Source organism: Leptidea sinapis, chromosome 34 (genome assembly GCF_905404315.1).
Source record: "Leptidea sinapis chromosome 34, ilLepSina1.1, whole genome shotgun sequence".
NCBI classification, from domain to species: Eukaryota; Metazoa; Arthropoda; class Insecta; order Lepidoptera; family Pieridae; genus Leptidea; species Leptidea sinapis.
Window position 1 is genome coordinate 840,058 of NC_066298.1, and position 22,684 is coordinate 862,741.

The 22,684-nt window shown below is 47.0% G+C and overlaps 1 protein-coding gene across 1 annotated transcript in view; it reads left to right on the plus strand.

The window, feature by feature from the left end:
• LOC126974854 (ubiquitin-protein ligase E3B) overlaps positions 1-22,684 on the plus strand; it is a 38,856-nt gene that overhangs the window by 13,318 nt on the left and 2,854 nt on the right. The window contains exons 12-18 of the mRNA XM_050822522.1: positions 2,522-2,720; positions 15,837-16,000; positions 16,828-16,974; positions 18,048-18,163; positions 20,152-20,281; positions 21,579-21,743; positions 22,446-22,557. Coding sequence (XP_050678479.1) covers positions 2,522-2,720; positions 15,837-16,000; positions 16,828-16,974; positions 18,048-18,163; positions 20,152-20,281; positions 21,579-21,743; positions 22,446-22,557 — 1,033 coding nt within the window. The remainder of the gene's footprint in view (positions 1-2,521; positions 2,721-15,836; positions 16,001-16,827; positions 16,975-18,047; positions 18,164-20,151; positions 20,282-21,578; positions 21,744-22,445; positions 22,558-22,684) is intronic.

A 22,684-nucleotide genomic window follows, 5' to 3' on the forward strand; every position in this document is an offset into this window, starting at 1 on the left:
AATCTTTATTCACTGTAAAACTTTATAAGTTATTTAGTGCAAGTCAGGATGAAGAACAAAAGTTACAATAGCATTCAAATGAGTATAACATATTCATTTAAAAAATTTAGAAACATTAATTCCAACTATCTTTATCATTCAAATAATCTTTCACATTATAATAGGCCTTAGATGTTAATTTATTTTTTACAATACATTTAAATTTTTTAAATCATTTGGGAGGTTATAATAAAATATAACACAATCCACTTTCAAAGAATTAGCAATTATACGGAGCCTAGTAGATGGAATTGCGAGGTTATGTTTGTTTCGAGTATTGGACATTATGTACATCACTATTTTTTAAATTGGCTAATATGTTTATGAGCGTATAGGAGGTTCTCGTATATGTACTGGCAGTGTACTGTCGAAATATTAATTTCACTAAACTTTTCACTCAATGAATACCTTGAACGCATTTTATAGACTGCTCGAATTGCCCTTTTCTGCAGCACAAATATGTTGTCAATACCTGCGGCCCTACCCCACTATATAATTTCGTAGGACATGACACTATAAAAGTAGTAATATACAAGTCTAGCCGTTTCAACATCTGCCAGCTGCCTAATTTTTTTTTATCGCAAATACTGCAGAGCTTAACATTAAACCAATTCACTACTTCAGCAATGTCGTCAAGCTGACAGATATTTTTTTGCTGGCGTTTTATTTTAAATAACAAAGATGTATCGTCAGCAAATAGTATAATATCATGTTTATTTTGAATAAGATATGGTAAATCATTGACGTAAACCAGGAACAAAAAAGTACCCAAGATTGAACCCATTACACCCATTGATATGATAGAGCCCGTTGTTCTTTTCCCATTAATGTCTACTCTTTGAATCCTATTACACAAATACGATTTTATTAAATCTAGAGAAACATCTCTAACCCCATAATGGTAATTTTTTTTAAGTAAAGTTTCATGATGGACGCAGTCGAATGCCTTGGATAAAACACAAAACACTCCAAACGCATCACATGAATCCTCCCAATCATCCAAAATATTTCTTATTAACTCGATACTAGCATCTGTGGTTGAAAGACCTTGAGTAAAACCATATTGTTTATTATGCATGAGGTAATTATTGTAAAAATACTTAATTAGTTGCATTAACATATTTTTTTTGAAAATCTTGCTAAAGGTTAGTAGTACTGATATGGGCCTGAAATTGGTAGGGTCAGCTTTATCTCCTGACTTAAATAGAGGAGTGATCTTGCTCTGTTTCATTAGGTTTGGAAATATACCGCAATCTACACATTTATTGAAAATTAAAGCTAAGTCTGTGGCTACAATTTCTATTACAGATTTCACTACGTTAACAGACATTCCCCAGAGATCTTTAGTTTTCTTAACGCTAATTAGTCTAAACGTTATAATAATCTCTATGCGATCTACATGCTTAAATTTAAAGTTTGTATTACATAAAGATACGTTTTTCTGTAGCTGTTTCATTGCAGATATAGGTGTAGAATTTAGATTAATTAGATAGTCATATTAATAGCCAATTAGCGTGTATCATGGCTATGTGTGACCAATTTTCAACATAATCATTCAAGCCGTTTTCGAGTTATAAATCGAATATGGATAAATTGATTTCACTTTCATAACTTTAATTTATAATAGAATTTTTTAAAAAAAGAGTTATAGACAGTGGCTACTCACCTATATACTTTGAAATTAATAATCGCTGTCCGTATGAATTTTCTATTTATGTACTAGTTTTAATGATGTTGTTAAACTATCTAGTACATACAACATAACTCCGTGTTAATTATAGATTAATGTAAATGGTATGCAATTTGTTATCAAAACAATGTTAAATGAAATTTGACGTCTAGACGAATGGCATAAAGCAGAAGCTCTTGTCACTTGTAGAATAGAAATATATAATACTTGTTCAATATTAGGAATGGACTGTAGATCATTTGGAAGGCGTAATAAAAACAACTGTGAAAAAGGGAACAATGCATATGCCACCTACCTTAACTGCTCCTCACCACACAACATCAACGGGTGCACGGCACTACAGAAACCCACGTGGTTCAACAATCAAGGGACACCCAAGAATGTGACGTACGGCGCGAGCGGTAGGGAGGTTGTGAAGGCTTATGAACAGCGCCGACACATACGTCACGCGATTGTCGCGCCTAGCGCTACCAGTTTGCTACTGGTTTCAACTAAGGGTTGAAGTACAGTACCGATAGATGGCACCTTAGCAAGTTCGATTACCACAGTCGAAATTAACTGGCACTTTACCAAACAATGTCCAATGCAAAGACCGAACAATACTATTACCGCTAAAATTAATATAATAATAATATATCAATAATATTACCAACAGATAATAAAACCATGATGAATTTTCTCCTTTATAAAATTTTTCATACCATTGCGCTCTCGTTTGTTTTACTATCTAATACGACATAACATTCCCTATGTTTGCGTGGTAATCCAAGTCGCATATGTTCGCGTGTCCAGGTGGTGCTGGGGCTGACGGAGCGCGCGTGCGTGGGCCGCTCCACTCTGGTGACGGTGCGGCGCACGCGGCTGGTGGAGGACGGCTACCGCCAGCTGGCGGCGCTGCCCAGCCGCGCGCTGCGGGCCGTGGTGCGCGTGCGGTTCATTAACGAGCAGGGGCTGGACGAGGCCGGCATCGACCAGGACGGCGTCTTCAAGGGTACGAGACTGACAAATATAATATAATATAATACCCACGATACCCGACTCTCTACAATACTACCGCTCTACGCTGCGGGCCGTGGTGCGCGTGCGGTTCATTAACGAGCAGGGGCTGGACGAGGCCGGCATCGACCAGGACGGCGTCTTCAAGGGTACGAGACTGACAAATATAATATAATATAATACCCACGATACCCGACTCTCTACAATACTACCGCTCTACGCTGCGGGCCGTGGTGCGCGTGCGGTTCATTAACGAGCAGGGGCTGGACGAGGCCGGCATCGACCAGGACGGCGTCTTCAAGGGTACGAGACTGACAAATATAATATAATATAATACCCACGATACCCGACTCTCTACAATACTACCGCTCTACGCTGCGGGCCGTGGTGCGCGTGCGGTTCATTAACGAGCAGGGGCTGGACGAGGCCGGCATCGACCAGGACGGCGTCTTCAAGGGTACGAGACTGACAAATATAATATAATATAATACCCACGATACCCGACTCTCTACAATACTACCGCTCTACGCTGCGGGCCGTGGTGCGCGTGCGGTTCATTAACGAGCAGGGGCTGGACGAGGCCGGCATCGACCAGGACGGCGTCTTCAAGGGTACGAGACTGACAAATATAATATAATATAATACCCACGATACCCGACTCTCTACAATACTACCGCTCTACGCTGCGGGCCGTGGTGCGCGTGCGGTTCATTAACGAGCAGGGGCTGGACGAGGCCGGCATCGACCAGGACGGCGTCTTCAAGGGTACGAGACTGACAAATATAATATAATATAATACCCACGATACCCGACTCTCTACAATACTACCGCTCTACGCTGCGGGCCGTGGTGCGCGTGCGGTTCATTAACGAGCAGGGGCTGGACGAGGCCGGCATCGACCAGGACGGCGTCTTCAAGGGTACGAGACTGACAAATATAATATAATATAATACCCACGATACCCGACTCTCTACAATACTACCGCTCTACGCTGCGGGCCGTGGTGCGCGTGCGGTTCATTAACGAGCAGGGGCTGGACGAGGCCGGCATCGACCAGGACGGCGTCTTCAAGGGTACGAGACTGACAAATATAATATAATATAATACCCACGATACCCGACTCTCTACAATACTACCGCTCTACGCTGCGGGCCGTGGTGCGCGTGCGGTTCATTAACGAGCAGGGGCTGGACGAGGCCGGCATCGACCAGGACGGCGTCTTCAAGGGTACGAGACTGACAAATATAATATAATATAATACCCACGATACCCGACTCTCTACAATACTACCGCTCTACGCTGCGGGCCGTGGTGCGCGTGCGGTTCATTAACGAGCAGGGGCTGGACGAGGCCGGCATCGACCAGGACGGCGTCTTCAAGGGTACGAGACTGACAAATATAATATAATATAATACCCACGATACCCGACTCTCTACAATACTACCGCTCTACGCTGCGGGCCGTGGTGCGCGTGCGGTTCATTAACGAGCAGGGGCTGGACGAGGCCGGCATCGACCAGGACGGCGTCTTCAAGGGTACGAGACTGACAAATATAATATAATATAATACCCACGATACCCGACTCTCTACAATACTACCGCTCTACGCTGCGGGCCGTGGTGCGCGTGCGGTTCATTAACGAGCAGGGGCTGGACGAGGCCGGCATCGACCAGGACGGCGTCTTCAAGGGTACGAGACTGACAAATATAATATAATATAATACCCACGATACCCGACTCTCTACAATACTACCGCTCTACGCTGCGGGCCGTGGTGCGCGTGCGGTTCATTAACGAGCAGGGGCTGGACGAGGCCGGCATCGACCAGGACGGCGTCTTCAAGGGTACGAGACTGACAAATATAATATAATATAATACCCACGATACCCGACTCTCTACAATACTACCGCTCTACGCTGCGGGCCGTGGTGCGCGTGCGGTTCATTAACGAGCAGGGGCTGGACGAGGCCGGCATCGACCAGGACGGCGTCTTCAAGGGTACGAGACTGACAAATATAATATAATATAATACCCACGATACCCGACTCTCTACAATACTACCGCTCTACGCTGCGGGCCGTGGTGCGCGTGCGGTTCATTAACGAGCAGGGGCTGGACGAGGCCGGCATCGACCAGGACGGCGTCTTCAAGGGTACGAGACTGACAAATATAATATAATATAATACCCACGATACCCGACTCTCTACAATACTACCGCTCTACGCTGCGGGCCGTGGTGCGCGTGCGGTTCATTAACGAGCAGGGGCTGGACGAGGCCGGCATCGACCAGGACGGCGTCTTCAAGGGTACGAGACTGACAAATATAATATAATATAATACCCACGATACCCGACTCTCTACAATACTACCGCTCTACGCTGCGGGCCGTGGTGCGCGTGCGGTTCATTAACGAGCAGGGGCTGGACGAGGCCGGCATCGACCAGGACGGCGTCTTCAAGGGTACGAGACTGACAAATATAATATAATATAATACCCACGATACCCGACTCTCTACAATACTACCGCTCTACGCTGCGGGCCGTGGTGCGCGTGCGGTTCATTAACGAGCAGGGGCTGGACGAGGCCGGCATCGACCAGGACGGCGTCTTCAAGGGTACGAGACTGACAAATATAATATAATATAATACCCACGATACCCGACTCTCTACAATACTACCGCTCTACGCTGCGGGCCGTGGTGCGCGTGCGGTTCATTAACGAGCAGGGGCTGGACGAGGCCGGCATCGACCAGGACGGCGTCTTCAAGGGTACGAGACTGACAAATATAATATAATATAATATAATACCCACGATACCCGACTCTCTACAATACTACCGCTCTACGCTGCGGGCCGTGGTGCGCGTGCGGTTCATTAACGAGCAGGGGCTGGACGAGGCCGGCATCGACCAGGACGGCGTCTTCAAGGGTACGAGACTGACAAATATAATATAATATAATATAATACCCACGATACCCGACTCTCTACAATACTACCGCTCTACGCTGCGGGCCGTGGTGCGCGTGCGGTTCATTAACGAGCAGGGGCTGGACGAGGCCGGCATCGACCAGGACGGCGTCTTCAAGGGTACGAGACTGACAAATATAATATAATATAATACCCACGATACCCGACTCTCTACAATACTACCGCTCTACGCTGCGGGCCGTGGTGCGCGTGCGGTTCATTAACGAGCAGGGGCTGGACGAGGCCGGCATCGACCAGGACGGCGTCTTCAAGGGTACGAGACTGACAAATATAATATAATATAATACCCACGATACCCGACTCTCTACAATACTACCGCTCTACGCTGCGGGCCGTGGTGCGCGTGCGGTTCATTAACGAGCAGGGGCTGGACGAGGCCGGCATCGACCAGGACGGCGTCTTCAAGGGTACGAGACTGACAAATATAATATAATATAATACCCACGATACCCGACTCTCTACAATACTACCGCTCTACGCTGCGGGCCGTGGTGCGCGTGCGGTTCATTAACGAGCAGGGGCTGGACGAGGCCGGCATCGACCAGGACGGCGTCTTCAAGGGTACGAGACTGACAAATATAATATAATATAATATAATACCCACGATACCCGACTCTCTACAATACTACCGCTCTACGCTGCGGGCCGTGGTGCGCGTGCGGTTCATTAACGAGCAGGGGCTGGACGAGGCCGGCATCGACCAGAACGGCGTCTTCAAGGGTACGAGACTGACAAATATAATATAATATAATACCCACGATACCCGACTCTCTACAATACTACCGCTCTACGCTGCGGGCCGTGGTGCGCGTGCGGTTCATTAACGAGCAGGGGCTGGACGAGGCCGGCATCGACCAGGACGGCGTCTTCAAGGGTACGAGACTGACAAATATAATATAATATAATACCCACGATACCCGACTCTCTACAATACTACCGCTCTACGCTGCGGGCCGTGGTGCGCGTGCGGTTCATTAACGAGCAGGGGCTGGACGAGGCCGGCATCGACCAGGACGGCGTCTTCAAGGGTACGAGACTGACAAATATAATATAATATAATACCCACGATACCCGACTCTCTACAATACTACCGCTCTACGCTGCGGGCCGTGGTGCGCGTGCGGTTCATTAACGAGCAGGGGCTGGACGAGGCCGGCATCGACCAGGACGGCGTCTTCAAGGGTACGAGACTGACAAATATAATATAATATAATATAATACCCACGATACCCGACTCTCTACAATACTACCGCTCTACGCTGCGGGCCGTGGTGCGCGTGCGGTTCATTAACGAGCAGGGGCTGGACGAGGCCGGCATCGACCAGGACGGCGTCTTCAAGGGTACGAGACTGACAAATATAATATAATATAATACCCACGATACCCGACTCTCTACAATACTACCGCTCTACGCTGCGGGCCGTGGTGCGCGTGCGGTTCATTAACGAGCAGGGGCTGGACGAGGCCGGCATCGACCAGGACGGCGTCTTCAAGGGTACGAGACTGACAAATATAATATAATATAATACCCACGATACCCGACTCTCTACAATACTACCGCTCTACGCTGCGGGCCGTGGTGCGCGTGCGGTTCATTAACGAGCAGGGGCTGGACGAGGCCGGCATCGACCAGGACGGCGTCTTCAAGGGTACGAGACTGACAAATATAATATAATATAATATAATACCCACGATACCCGACTCTCTACAATACTACCGCTCTACGCTGCGGGCCGTGGTGCGCGTGCGGTTCATTAACGAGCAGGGGCTGGACGAGGCCGGCATCGACCAGGACGGCGTCTTCAAGGGTACGAGACTGACAAATATAATATAATACCCACGATACCCGACTCTCTACAATACTACCGCTCTACGCTGCGGGCCGTGGTGCGCGTGCGGTTCATTAACGAGCAGGGGCTGGACGAGGCCGGCATCGACCAGGACGGCGTCTTCAAGGGTACGAGACTGACAAATATAATATAATATAATATAATACCCACGATACCCGACTCTCTACAATACTACCGCTCTACGCTGCGGGCCGTGGTGCGCGTGCGGTTCATTAACGAGCAGGGGCTGGACGAGGCCGGCATCGACCAGGACGGCGTCTTCAAGGGTACGAGACTGACAAATATAATATAATATAATACCCACGATACCCGACTCTCTACAATACTACCGCTCTACGCTGCGGGCCGTGGTGCGCGTGCGGTTCATTAACGAGCAGGGGCTGGACGAGGCCGGCATCGACCAGGACGGCGTCTTCAAGGGTACGAGACTGACAAATATAATATAATATAATACCCACGATACCCGACTCTCTACAATACTACCGCTCTACGCTGCGGGCCGTGGTGCGCGTGCGGTTCATTAACGAGCAGGGGCTGGACGAGGCCGGCATCGACCAGGACGGCGTCTTCAAGGGTACGAGACTGACAAATATAATATAATATAATACCCACGATACCCGACTCTCTACAATACTACCGCTCTACGCTGCGGGCCGTGGTGCGCGTGCGGTTCATTAACGAGCAGGGGCTGGACGAGGCCGGCATCGACCAGGACGGCGTCTTCAAGGGTACGAGACTGACAAATATAATATAATATAATATAATACCCACGATACCCGACTCTCTACAATACTACCGCTCTACGCTGCGGGCCGTGGTGCGCGTGCGGTTCATTAACGAGCAGGGGCTGGACGAGGCCGGCATCGACCAGGACGGCGTCTTCAAGGGTACGAGACTGACAAATATAATATAATATAATACCCACGATACCCGACTCTCTACAATACTACCGCTCTACGCTGCGGGCCGTGGTGCGCGTGCGGTTCATTAACGAGCAGGGGCTGGACGAGGCCGGCATCGACCAGGACGGCGTCTTCAAGGGTACGAGACTGACAAATATAATATAATATAATACCCACGATACCCGACTCTCTACAATACTACCGCTCTACGCTGCGGGCCGTGGTGCGCGTGCGGTTCATTAACGAGCAGGGGCTGGACGAGGCCGGCATCGACCAGGACGGCGTCTTCAAGGGTACGAGACTGACAAATATAATATAATATAATACCCACGATACCCGACTCTCTACAATACTACCGCTCTACGCTGCGGGCCGTGGTGCGCGTGCGGTTCATTAACGAGCAGGGGCTGGACGAGGCCGGCATCGACCAGGACGGCGTCTTCAAGGGTACGAGACTGACAAATATAATATAATATAATACCCACGATACCCGACTCTCTACAATACTACCGCTCTACGCTGCGGGCCGTGGTGCGCGTGCGGTTCATTAACGAGCAGGGGCTGGACGAGGCCGGCATCGACCAGGACGGCGTCTTCAAGGGTACGAGACTGACAAATATAATATAATATAATACCCACGATACCCGACTCTCTACAATACTACCGCTCTACGCTGCGGGCCGTGGTGCGCGTGCGGTTCATTAACGAGCAGGGGCTGGACGAGGCCGGCATCGACCAGGACGGCGTCTTCAAGGGTACGAGACTGACAAATATAATATAATATAATACCCACGATACCCGACTCTCTACAATACTACCGCTCTACGCTGCGGGCCGTGGTGCGCGTGCGGTTCATTAACGAGCAGGGGCTGGACGAGGCCGGCATCGACCAGGACGGCGTCTTCAAGGGTACGAGACTGACAAATATAATATAATATAATATAATACCCACGATACCCGACTCTCTACAATACTACCGCTCTACGCTGCGGGCCGTGGTGCGCGTGCGGTTCATTAACGAGCAGGGGCTGGACGAGGCCGGCATCGACCAGGACGGCGTCTTCAAGGGTACGAGACTGACAAATATAATATAATATAATACCCACGATACCCGACTCTCTACAATACTACCGCTCTACGCTGCGGGCCGTGGTGCGCGTGCGGTTCATTAACGAGCAGGGGCTGGACGAGGCCGGCATCGACCAGGACGGCGTCTTCAAGGGTACGAGACTGACAAATATAATATAATATAATACCCACGATACCCGACTCTCTACAATACTACCGCTCTACGCTGCGGGCCGTGGTGCGCGTGCGGTTCATTAACGAGCAGGGGCTGGACGAGGCCGGCATCGACCAGGACGGCGTCTTCAAGGGTACGAGACTGACAAATATAATATAATATAATACCCACGATACCCGACTCTCTACAATACTACCGCTCTACGCTGCGGGCCGTGGTGCGCGTGCGGTTCATTAACGAGCAGGGGCTGGACGAGGCCGGCATCGACCAGGACGGCGTCTTCAAGGGTACGAGACTGACAAATATAATATAATATAATACCCACGATACCCGACTCTCTACAATACTACCGCTCTACGCTGCGGGCCGTGGTGCGCGTGCGGTTCATTAACGAGCAGGGGCTGGACGAGGCCGGCATCGACCAGGACGGCGTCTTCAAGGGTACGAGACTGACAAATATAACATAATATAATACCCACGATACCCGACTCTCTACAATACTACCGCTCTACGCTGCGGGCCGTGGTGCGCGTGCGGTTCATTAACGAGCAGGGGCTGGACGAGGCCGGCATCGACCAGGACGGCGTCTTCAAGGGTACGAGACTGACAAATATAATATAATATAATACCCACGATACCCGACTCTCTACAATACTACCGCTCTACGCTGCGGGCCGTGGTGCGCGTGCGGTTCATTAACGAGCAGGGGCTGGACGAGGCCGGCATCGACCAGGACGGCGTCTTCAAGGGTACGAGACTGACAAATATAATATAATATAATACCCACGATACCCGACTCTCTACAATACTACCGCTCTACGCTGCGGGCCGTGGTGCGCGTGCGGTTCATTAACGAGCAGGGGCTGGACGAGGCCGGCATCGACCAGGACGGCGTCTTCAAGGGTACGAGACTGACAAATATAATATAATATAATACCCACGATACCCGACTCTCTACAATACTACCGCTCTACGCTGCGGGCCGTGGTGCGCGTGCGGTTCATTAACGAGCAGGGGCTGGACGAGGCCGGCATCGACCAGGACGGCGTCTTCAAGGGTACGAGACTGACAAATATAATATAATATAATATAATACCCACGATACCCGACTCTCTACAATACTACCGCTCTACGCTGCGGGCCGTGGTGCGCGTGCGGTTCATTAACGAGCAGGGGCTGGACGAGGCCGGCATCGACCAGGACGGCGTCTTCAAGGGTACGAGACTGACAAATATAATATAATATAATACCCACGATACCCGACTCTCTACAATACTACCGCTCTACGCTGCGGGCCGTGGTGCGCGTGCGGTTCATTAACGAGCAGGGGCTGGACGAGGCCGGCATCGACCAGGACGGCGTCTTCAAGGGTACGAGACTGACAAATATAATATAATATAATACCCACGATACCCGACTCTCTACAATACTACCGCTCTACGCTGCGGGCCGTGGTGCGCGTGCGGTTCATTAACGAGCAGGGGCTGGACGAGGCCGGCATCGACCAGGACGGCGTCTTCAAGGGTACGAGACTGACAAATATAATATAATATAATACCCACGATACCCGACTCTCTACAATACTACCGCTCTACGCTGCGGGCCGTGGTGCGCGTGCGGTTCATTAACGAGCAGGGGCTGGACGAGGCCGGCATCGACCAGGACGGCGTCTTCAAGGGTACGAGACTGACAAATATAATATAATATAATATAATACCCACGATACCCGACTCTCTACAATACTACCGCTCTACGCTGCGGGCCGTGGTGCGCGTGCGGTTCATTAACGAGCAGGGGCTGGACGAGGCCGGCATCGACCAGGACGGCGTCTTCAAGGGTACGAGACTGACAAATATAATATAATATAATATAATACCCACGATACCCGACTCTCTACAATACTACCGCTCTACGCTGCGGGCCGTGGTGCGCGTGCGGTTCATTAACGAGCAGGGGCTGGACGAGGCCGGCATCGACCAGGACGGCGTCTTCAAGGGTACGAGACTGACAAATATAATATAATATAATATAATACCCACGATACCCGACTCTCTACAATACTACCGCTCTACGCTGCGGGCCGTGGTGCGCGTGCGGTTCATTAACGAGCAGGGGCTGGACGAGGCCGGCATCGACCAGGACGGCGTCTTCAAGGGTACGAGACTGACAAATATAATATAATATAATACAATACCCACGATACCCGACTCTCTACAATACTACCGCTCTACGCTGCGGGCCGTGGTGCGCGTGCGGTTCATTAACGAGCAGGGGCTGGACGAGGCCGGCATCGACCAGGACGGCGTCTTCAAGGGTACGAGACTGACAAATATAATATAATATAATACCCACGATACCCGACTCTCTACAATACTACCGCTCTACGCTGCGGGCCGTGGTGCGCGTGCGGTTCATTAACGAGCAGGGGCTGGACGAGGCCGGCATCGACCAGGACGGCGTCTTCAAGGGTACGAGACTGACAAATATAATATAATATAATATAATACCCACGATACCCGACTCTCTACAATACTACCGCTCTACGCTGCGGGCCGTGGTGCGCGTGCGGTTCATTAACGAGCAGGGGCTGGACGAGGCCGGCATCGACCAGGACGGCGTCTTCAAGGGTACGAGACTGACAAATATAATATAATATAATACCCACGATACCCGACTCTCTACAATACTACCGCTCTACGCTGCGGGCCGTGGTGCGCGTGCGGTTCATTAACGAGCAGGGGCTGGACGAGGCCGGCATCGACCAGGACGGCGTCTTCAAGGGTACGAGACTGACAAATATAATATAATATAATATAATACCCACGATACCCGACTCTCTACAATACTACCGCTCTACGCTGCGGGCCGTGGTGCGCGTGCGGTTCATTAACGAGCAGGGGCTGGACGAGGCCGGCATCGACCAGGACGGCGTCTTCAAGGGTACGAGACTGACAAATATAATATAATATAATACCCACGATACCCGACTCTCTACAATACTACCGCTCTACGCTGCGGGCCGTGGTGCGCGTGCGGTTCATTAACGAGCAGGGGCTGGACGAGGCCGGCATCGACCAGGACGGCGTCTTCAAGGGTACGAGACTGACAAATATAATATAATATAATACCCACGATACCCGACTCTCTACAATACTACCGCTCTACGCTGCGGGCCGTGGTGCGCGTGCGGTTCATTAACGAGCAGGGGCTGGACGAGGCCGGCATCGACCAGGACGGCGTCTTCAAGGGTACGAGACTGACAAATATAATATAATATAATACCCACGATACCCGACTCTCTACAATACTACCGCTCTACGCTGCGGGCCGTGGTGCGCGTGCGGTTCATTAACGAGCAGGGGCTGGACGAGGCCGGCATCGACCAGGACGGCGTCTTCAAGGGTACGAGACTGACAAATATAATATAATATAATACCCACGATACCCGACTCTCTACAATACTACCGCTCTACGCTGCGGGCCGTGGTGCGCGTGCGGTTCATTAACGAGCAGGGGCTGGACGAGGCCGGCATCGACCAGGACGGCGTCTTCAAGGGTACGAGACTGACAAATATAATATAATATAATACCCACGATACCCGACTCTCTACAATACTACCGCTCTACGCTGCGGGCCGTGGTGCGCGTGCGGTTCATTAACGAGCAGGGGCTGGACGAGGCCGGCATCGACCAGGACGGCGTCTTCAAGGGTACGAGACTGACAAATATAATATAATATAATACCCACGATACCCGACTCTCTACAATACTACCGCTCTACGCTGCGGGCCGTGGTGCGCGTGCGGTTCATTAACGAGCAGGGGCTGGACGAGGCCGGCATCGACCAGGACGGCGTCTTCAAGGGTACGAGACTGACAAATATAATATAATATAATACCCACGATACCCGACTCTCTACAATACTACCGCTCTACGCTGCGGGCCGTGGTGCGCGTGCGGTTCATTAACGAGCAGGGGCTGGACGAGGCCGGCATCGACCAGGACGGCGTCTTCAAGGGTACGAGACTGACAAATATAATATAATATAATACCCACGATACCCGACTCTCTACAATACTACCGCTCTACGCTGCGGGCCGTGGTGCGCGTGCGGTTCATTAACGAGCAGGGGCTGGACGAGGCCGGCATCGACCAGGACGGCGTCTTCAAGGGTACGAGACTGACAAATATAATATAATATAATACCCACGATACCCGACTCTCTACAATACTACCGCTCTACGCTGCGGGCCGTGGTGCGCGTGCGGTTCATTAACGAGCAGGGGCTGGACGAGGCCGGCATCGACCAGGACGGCGTCTTCAAGGGTACGAGACTGACAAATATAATATAATACCCACGATACCCGACTCTCTACAATACTACCGCTCTACGCTGCGGGCCGTGGTGCGCGTGCGGTTCATTAACGAGCAGGGGCTGGACGAGGCCGGCATCGACCAGGACGGCGTCTTCAAGGGTACGAGACTGACAAATATAATATAATATAATACCCACGATACCCGACTCTCTACAATACTACCGCTCTACGCTGCGGGCCGTGGTGCGCGTGCGGTTCATTAACGAGCAGGGGCTGGACGAGGCCGGCATCGACCAGGACGGCGTCTTCAAGGGTACGAGACTGACAAATATAATATAATATAATACCCACGATACCCGACTCTCTACAATACTACCGCTCTACGCTGCGGGCCGTGGTGCGCGTGCGGTTCATTAACGAGCAGGGGCTGGACGAGGCCGGCATCGACCAGGACGGCGTCTTCAAGGGTACGAGACTGACAAATATAATATAATATAATACCCACGATACCCGACTCTCTACAATACTACCGCTCTACGCTGCGGGCCGTGGTGCGCGTGCGGTTCATTAACGAGCAGGGGCTGGACGAGGCCGGCATCGACCAGGACGGCGTCTTCAAGGGTACGAGACTGACAAATATAATATAATATAATACCCACGATACCCGACTCTCTACAATACTACCGCTCTACGCTGCGGGCCGTGGTGCGCGTGCGGTTCATTAACGAGCAGGGGCTGGACGAGGCCGGCATCGACCAGGACGGCGTCTTCAAGGGTACGAGACTGACAAATATAATATAATATAATACCCACGATACCCGACTCTCTACAATACTACCGCTCTACGCTGCGGGCCGTGGTGCGCGTGCGGTTCATTAACGAGCAGGGGCTGGACGAGGCCGGCATCGACCAGGACGGCGTCTTCAAGGGTACGAGACTGACAAATATAATATAATATAATACCCACGATACCCGACTCTCTACAATACTACCGCTCTACGCTGCGGGCCGTGGTGCGCGTGCGGTTCATTAACGAGCAGGGGCTGGACGAGGCCGGCATCGACCAGGACGGCGTCTTCAAGGGTACGAGACTGACAAATATAATATAATATAATACCCACGATACCCGACTCTCTACAATACTACCGCTCTACGCTGCGGGCCGTGGTGCGCGTGCGGTTCATTAACGAGCAGGGGCTGGACGAGGCCGGCATCGACCAGGACGGCGTCTTCAAGGGTACGAGACTGACAAATATAATATAATATAATACCCACGATACCCGACTCTCTACAATACTACCGCTCTACGCTGCGGGCCGTGGTGCGCGTGCGGTTCATTAACGAGCAGGGGCTGGACGAGGCCGGCATCGACCAGGACGGCGTCTTCAAGGGTACGAGACTGACAAATATAATATAATATAATATAATACCCACGATACCCGACTCTCTACAATACTACCGCTCTACGCTGATTTTAAGTGATCACCGACCCCCACATTTTTAGCTACACCAAGGGAATGACAATAGCATTGCCGGCCCCTTAGAAAAGTGTAAGCGCTTTTTTTGAAGGTACCCATGTCGTATCGTTTCAATTTCAATGCCTTCACCACATACATACCAGTCTTGGGAGAAATCTTTTCTCTTTTACCAAAACTTTTGGTTGGTCGAAGCGGATGTAGTGGTTTGGACAGTCTGTTATGTGTTTATTCAATGTAAAAACATAGTTACAATTACACGTATTCTAATCCTTTTGAAAGTTTTTTTATTTAAAATATATTCATCGTAGTATGTAATAATATAAAAATGTATTGCAGAGTTCCTAGAAGAGACAATAAAACGTGTGTTCGATCCGTCGCTGAACCTGTTTCGAGTGACGAGTGAGGAGCGCCTCTACCCGTCCCCAACCTCTTGTCTGCACGAGAACCATCTGCAGCTGTTCGAGTTTATCGGCAGGATGCTCGGGAAAGCTGTGTATGAGGTATATGACGTTACTGTTTACAACATCAATAAAACATTTAATCAACAAAGTACTTAGAATCCCACAAAGATGGCTTCTATTTTCTTATTTGCACGACAATACAGGGACAAGTGTTTCTAAGACAATCTCCCATTTATTTTACAAGTTCTAATGCGGATGTTTATAAAAAGTAACCAGTAAAAAACCTCTCGTTTGAAGGGCATTGCACGTCTTACGATCCCTTCTTTACGTACCCAAAATTTAAAATGGTCAACTCTCAGGTTGATGTGGTAGTTGGACATGATATACCAAAATTTTGTACTCATGCGTACTTGAACGGTTTGCTCAATTGAAAAGAGCGCTCATACGGAACCCGAGAGGTCGGGGGTTCGAGTCCCGCATCGTTCATAAATTTTGGTTACAAATTTGTATTATTATTGTTATAAATTTGTATTAATCCCAGAAGTGAGGGTTATCACTTAAAAATAACAAATTGCTTAGATTGAAAGAGCGACATGTCAAGTCAATTTCTTAATATGCAATTATTGGGGTTGAGCAGGCTATCAACTGTAAAGTAGATTATGTAGATGAAGCCACAACCTGAGAGTTGAATAAGATATACCAAAATTTACGATCCATGCGTACTCGAACGGTTGGCTCAATCGGTAAGATCGCACTGACGGAACGCGAGAGGTCACGGGTTCAAGTCCCGCGTCATTTATAAAGTTTGGTTACAAATTTAATTTGTGTGATTAGTCCCAGAAGTGAGCGTATCACTTAAAAATAACAATTTGTTTAAATTACATACGAAAATCATTTGATAATAGTCGCTTTTTCCGTGTTCGCAGGGCATAGTGGTAGATGTGCCGTTTGCGTCATTCTTCCTGAGCCAGGTGCTGGGCCAGACGCAACAAGCGCTCTACAGCTGGATCGACGAGCTGCCTTCACTCGACAAAGACCTGTACCGCTCTCTCACATATATCAAACATTTCCAGGTTAGGTCAAGCAAATTCGGCCTAAAATATAATCTATGATAATATAACCTTAGATAATTTATACGTCTATATAGAGCTTCTTCCTGCTAGACAACCGATGAAAACAGGCCAGGTTTATTACCTTGTGTGCGTTACAGGCTACGTCTTACACTCGCGATTTGTATGTCACTTTGTACTAGTGTGCGTGCATTGTTCAAAATAGAGGTTAACAGTCAACCTGTATTATTTTTCTCCGTTTTTACAGCACAGTTATAGTCTATCTAGACGTGTAAATGATCAACGAATATAATATAATATTTTTTTTTCTAATTTGGTCGGATCTTTGTTGTTGTATGGATGTACCATTGCCATTCCTTGTCATTAAAATAAAACCACTCACCAGAGATAAGTTCCTATGTATAGAATACATTTCTCGCCCATCTCGCACGAGTGGCGACTCGTAATCTCCTAACCCCCAGAACTCTATCTACATTATTTATAATTTTAATTTAATGCTGAAAATAGGTCTGCGCGTTTATACAAAACTGTGGATTCTCAGTTTTTGTTCAAGTAAAAAAATTATTATAAAAAAAGTATAAATATTTTTTTAACTTTTATGGCGCGATCTTGTTAAGTATGTATGTAAGAAAGGCTCTGCGAAGCGAAAATTTTTTACGACCATTATTTCTAGAAAATTTTGTTAGTTAAATTGTTAACTTTAACTTGTTGAAAAATTAACTTTAAGTAAAATTACCAACGGGAATTAATTATTTATAGTGTTCAGAACACACCATATTTTTTTCAAATTTAAAAAAATAGTATTCAATACCTTAAATAAATTCATTAAGGTGCCGTGCTCGCTAAAATGCCATTTTTTTTTTCATCTTTAACTGTTTATAACTTTTGCAATTTTTTACATAATTTTAAGAGCAGTATCTCTATTTTATACCATTTTCAACTTGTCGACTAAACTACAATACGCTCGTGGCGTCGCAACGCACGCTACTCACTTTTTTTGACACTTATACAACTGTTGCATAAAATACTATAATAGAACAGGATTGGCATTGAACTTGAGTCTACTAAACTTGCAGGGTGATATATCTACTTTGGAGTTGACATTCTCGGTAGACGAAGAGCGGCTCGGAGAAATTGTAACTCATGAGCTGGTTCCCGGCGGCAAGGCTATACCAGTCACTAATGAAAATAAGTAAGTACTAGTTATTATGTAAGAGTTTCGAGCCAGTGCCTCACTTTAGCTATTGTCAAACAGACAGCGAACCGAAAGCGTGGTAAAGCGGTTTAATTTTGTTATGTATAGTATCGTTTGAATCTAGTCACATAGACAAGCGAAAGCAAACCGAATAAGTGGCGAACCGAAATGCGTGTCACGCCAGGACAATCCAGAGATGAGCTCGCGAAGGGAGGCGTTATCGAAATTAGTTGTATTAGCTGGCTTTGTATGAACGACGTCAAACAGAGAGCGAATGCTAGACGAGAAGCAAGAGCGAAGCGTGACGGTTATGTTTTTGACACGAGCGACGTCCGCAACGGTTCGCTTTCCGTTTGCTGTGCGGCACTTTTTATGGAATAGGAGGACAAACGAGCGTACGGGTCACCTGTTGTTAAGTGATCACCGCCGCCCACAGTCTCTTGCAACACCGGAGGAATCACAGGAGTGTTGCTGGCCTTTAAGGAAGGTGTACGCGCTTTTTTTGTAGGTACCCATGTCGTATCGTCCCGGAAACACCGTACAAGGAAGTTCATTCCACAGCTTTGTAGTACGTGGAAGAAAGCTCCTTGAAATCCGCACTGTGAAAGACCGCCACACATTCAGATGGTGGGGATGATATCCTAACTTGTGGCGTGTCGTGCGAAGGTGGAATTCGGCGGCAGGAATCAGGTTAATCAGCTCTTCGGAACACTCCCTGTGATAAATGCGGTAGGAGACACACAATGAAGCGACATCTCTACGCAACGCCAAGTGATCCAGCCGTTCACAGACCACTGGGTCCCCGGCAATTCGAGCTGATCTGCGTTGCACGCGGTCAAATGGATGCAGCTGATACTGGGGTGCGCCAGACCAGAGATGACAGCAATACTTCATGTGTGGCCGGACCTGCGCTATGTAGAGCGCTAGAATGTGGGACGGCTTGAAGTATTGCCGTGCTCTATTTATGACGCCCAGTTTCTTCGAAGTGAATTTGGCATTCTTCTGCATTGATATGCAGAAGAAATAGCGTGGGACATAGCACACAGCTTTCAGTTCGGTTCGCATTTATGTTTGACAATATCTTTTATGTAAATTCACCTTACGTGTAACCAACACAAGAAAGCTTGACTTGTTGTTTGAGGCCGTGTCGTAGCGAGGAGGCTCTGTATATTTCAAGTTGATGTTCAAATTAGAAAACCACGTTTATTGAAATTTGTAAAACCCTGTATGCTCCTACAGTAATGTGGTTCGCCTATAAACTGGTCCTAAAAAGAATTTATATAATTAATAAGAATTAACAGAAGAAATAATGTTATTGTTGCTTTATAAAAAGTCATTAAATGCATACGTACATTCATGAAATCAAGCCTGTCTCCTGAAATAAGTAGAGATTACGGATGTAGGTCCATTGCACTTCCCCGAGTCTTAGCTCTCCCAAACCAACGTGGAATATACACGTAAATTGATAAATTGATCTTAACCGGCACTGCCACCCACATCTGCAGATAATTATCATCAATATTCAATACAAATGATTCTTAATCATCAACAGTCTCTACATCTTATTTAACTTCACGTCTTTCTGACTGTTCTGGTGTCATTCTGTCTCTCAAAGTAACTATGTCTCTAAGCATAGTATGAAGAGCTCACTCTCGCATTTTTATTATGGATGTAGAGGAAGACGAACGAGTGTACGGGTCACCTGATGTTAAGTGATCACCGCTGTCCACATTCTCTTGCAACACCAGATGAATCACAGGAGCGTTGCCGGGATTTAAGAAACGTGTACACGTTTTTTTGTAGGTACCCATGTCATATCGTCCTGGATACACCTCACAAGGAAGCTCATTCCACAGATATAATATAATAAGATATACGTCATCATTTTATCTCTGTGTACGAGAATATCTCTTTGATATTGTCTTTACCACCCATTTACTGCAAACCGTCGCTTGTAATATGAATCTGAATAAATTTCTCAACAGAATAAACTACATTCACCTCATGGCGCACTTCCGAATGCACACGCAGATCAAAGAACAAACGAACGCCTTCATCAAAGGATTCAGGGCTATTATAAATCCTGAGTGGCTCTCGCTGTTCTCTACACCGGAAGTAAGTTCCTATAATATAGTTTCCATAAGTAAATTATGAGACAAGAGTTTCATATGGTACCAACAATGTACTATTGTCGTATATCGTTACGCCTTAAGAAAGAAAGAAGAACGAAATAGTAGTTTGTTAACCTAGGGTCGAAAGAATCAATTCCCGAGGTACCTATTTAGACGCCCGAGCGCAGCAAGGGCGGCTATAGTCCGAGTAGAAATTGATTCTTTTACCCGTGTTACACACTTTACTTTTCATTTCGAATATGAGGAAGATAAAAGTAGTTGTTTATCTAATAAATTCTAATAAAAAATATTAGTTACACCTATTTAAAATTAGTTGTCAAATTAGGACAATTTATGTCGAATTTTTAAACTTTAAATATGGAATTCACCGCGTAATTGTTGCGGATTATTCCGCTCAAAGAAGTTTACGCTATATTCACACTGGCTGTTTTTAATTAGTTTGTTTTTACATAAAACTCTTCACAGCTGACAACAATTCTATTTTCAAAGTTCATTCCGGCCCTTAGCTGGGAAGTAATTTGTATGAGTTTTTTCCTCTCTATGAAGGAAGCAGCATTTTCCACCCAATAATCAGATCAAAACAACATTACTTTCCGAGTATGAGGAATGAAACATCATTTACTCAAGTTAAAATTAATGGCAAAACAAACTGTCTTGGAGGTTCGAGGTGGTCTTATGTCATCGCAAATATTGTAGCCCGTAGTTGTTTTCTCAAACTAACTGTGCGACATAAGAATTTTCGTACAAATTACGGGGCTGTAAAAAGCCAGACGTCAATTTCGTGAGAGTTTTGTAGTGTGAAGAAATTCGGCTACTTGTTATGGAATTATGGAAGTGTGTTATTAAAGAGTTTTTGCCATGAGAAATACGAATTCAATACTATTGTTTTTATAAAAGAAAACATTAGAATCATTTATATTTTCAAATTTAAAATCATAGTTTTAGTATCTGTATGTCACGTGATTGAAAACGCCGACCTCCATTTTGTGACGTCACCATAGTCCATAGCAGAAACAGCAATACACCAACGAAATGGACTGTGACAATTTTCTATATGAAAAATGAATAAGGCTTGCACTGAACATTTAACGCTTCTTTGTTTATGTTATTACGACGTCACGAGAATGGCGGCTCCCTTTTTGGCGCGACTATTTATCGTTTAACTGTCAATTTTGCTTTGCATACAGTGGAATTATTTTGAGGAAATAAAATTCCAGTTGGCTATCGAATATTTTTCAAATATGTTTTTAAAATCGAAGCCTATTGAAATATTTTTGTAGCTCCAACGTCTTATAAGCGGCGACAACGTGCCGCTAGACCTGCGTGACTTGCGGCGCCACACGCAGTACTACGGCGGGTTCCACGACTCACATCGCGTCGTGTGCTGGCTGTGGGACGTGCTGCAACGGGACTTCACGGAGAATGAGCGTACCATGTTCCTTAAGGTATAACAAATTCATTAATAATAATGTCTGTTGACAAAGGTTTTCAACCAGTGTGTGTTGCCAGTGATTACCAACGATGCGCAGACGTGGTCGCTAACTATGGGCCTTATGAGGAATATCATTGTCGCTGAGAGGGCAATGGAGAAAGCTATGCTTGAAGTTTCCCTACGAGATCGAATTAGAAATGAAACCATTTCATTCTTCTATTAACCGATATATACTTCCACATTTAATAACTCATAACATATGACTTAATTGAATCACATCTGATTTTTCCAAATAATCTGTTAGTCCTTTATCTCTTGTTTTCTGATAATACATACAATAATCTTTATAACAGAATATGAGATACTCAATTATATTTTTTTAATTATTTACCACCATCCATATCATTCACTTCAAGGTCTCGCGTGTATTTGTAACAGTTTTTACATTAGATTTTGGCGCAAAAGTTACATTTTTATTGTAGTTAACCCGATGTTTCAGATCTCGAAAACGAGATCTGGAAAGGTCTAATAACGCCAAAATCAAATGTAAAAACAGATACAATTACACCCGTTTTAATCCTTTAAAAGTGTTTTATTTAATTGTTAAACATTGTAGAAGGTATTTTTTATCTGTGTGTATCAAATTACCACCCATGCCCTATATAGTTTAACAGCTCTACATTCGTACTAATTGATCCTTAATTATCTGTTGCAGTTCGTGACTTCTTGCTCAAAACCACCAGTCTTGGGGTTTGCGCATCTTAAGCCACCATTCTCCATACGCTGCGTGGAAGTGGCGGACGATGAAGACACTGGCGACACCATAGGCAAGATTAATATTTTATTTAAAAAAATATATTTTGTATTCTACACCTTCTCGCAAAGTGCCTTCGTTGTATTGACATCTGGGCCGAAAGTGAGTCATTTATTTCGTACAGATATGAGGGTAAGGAA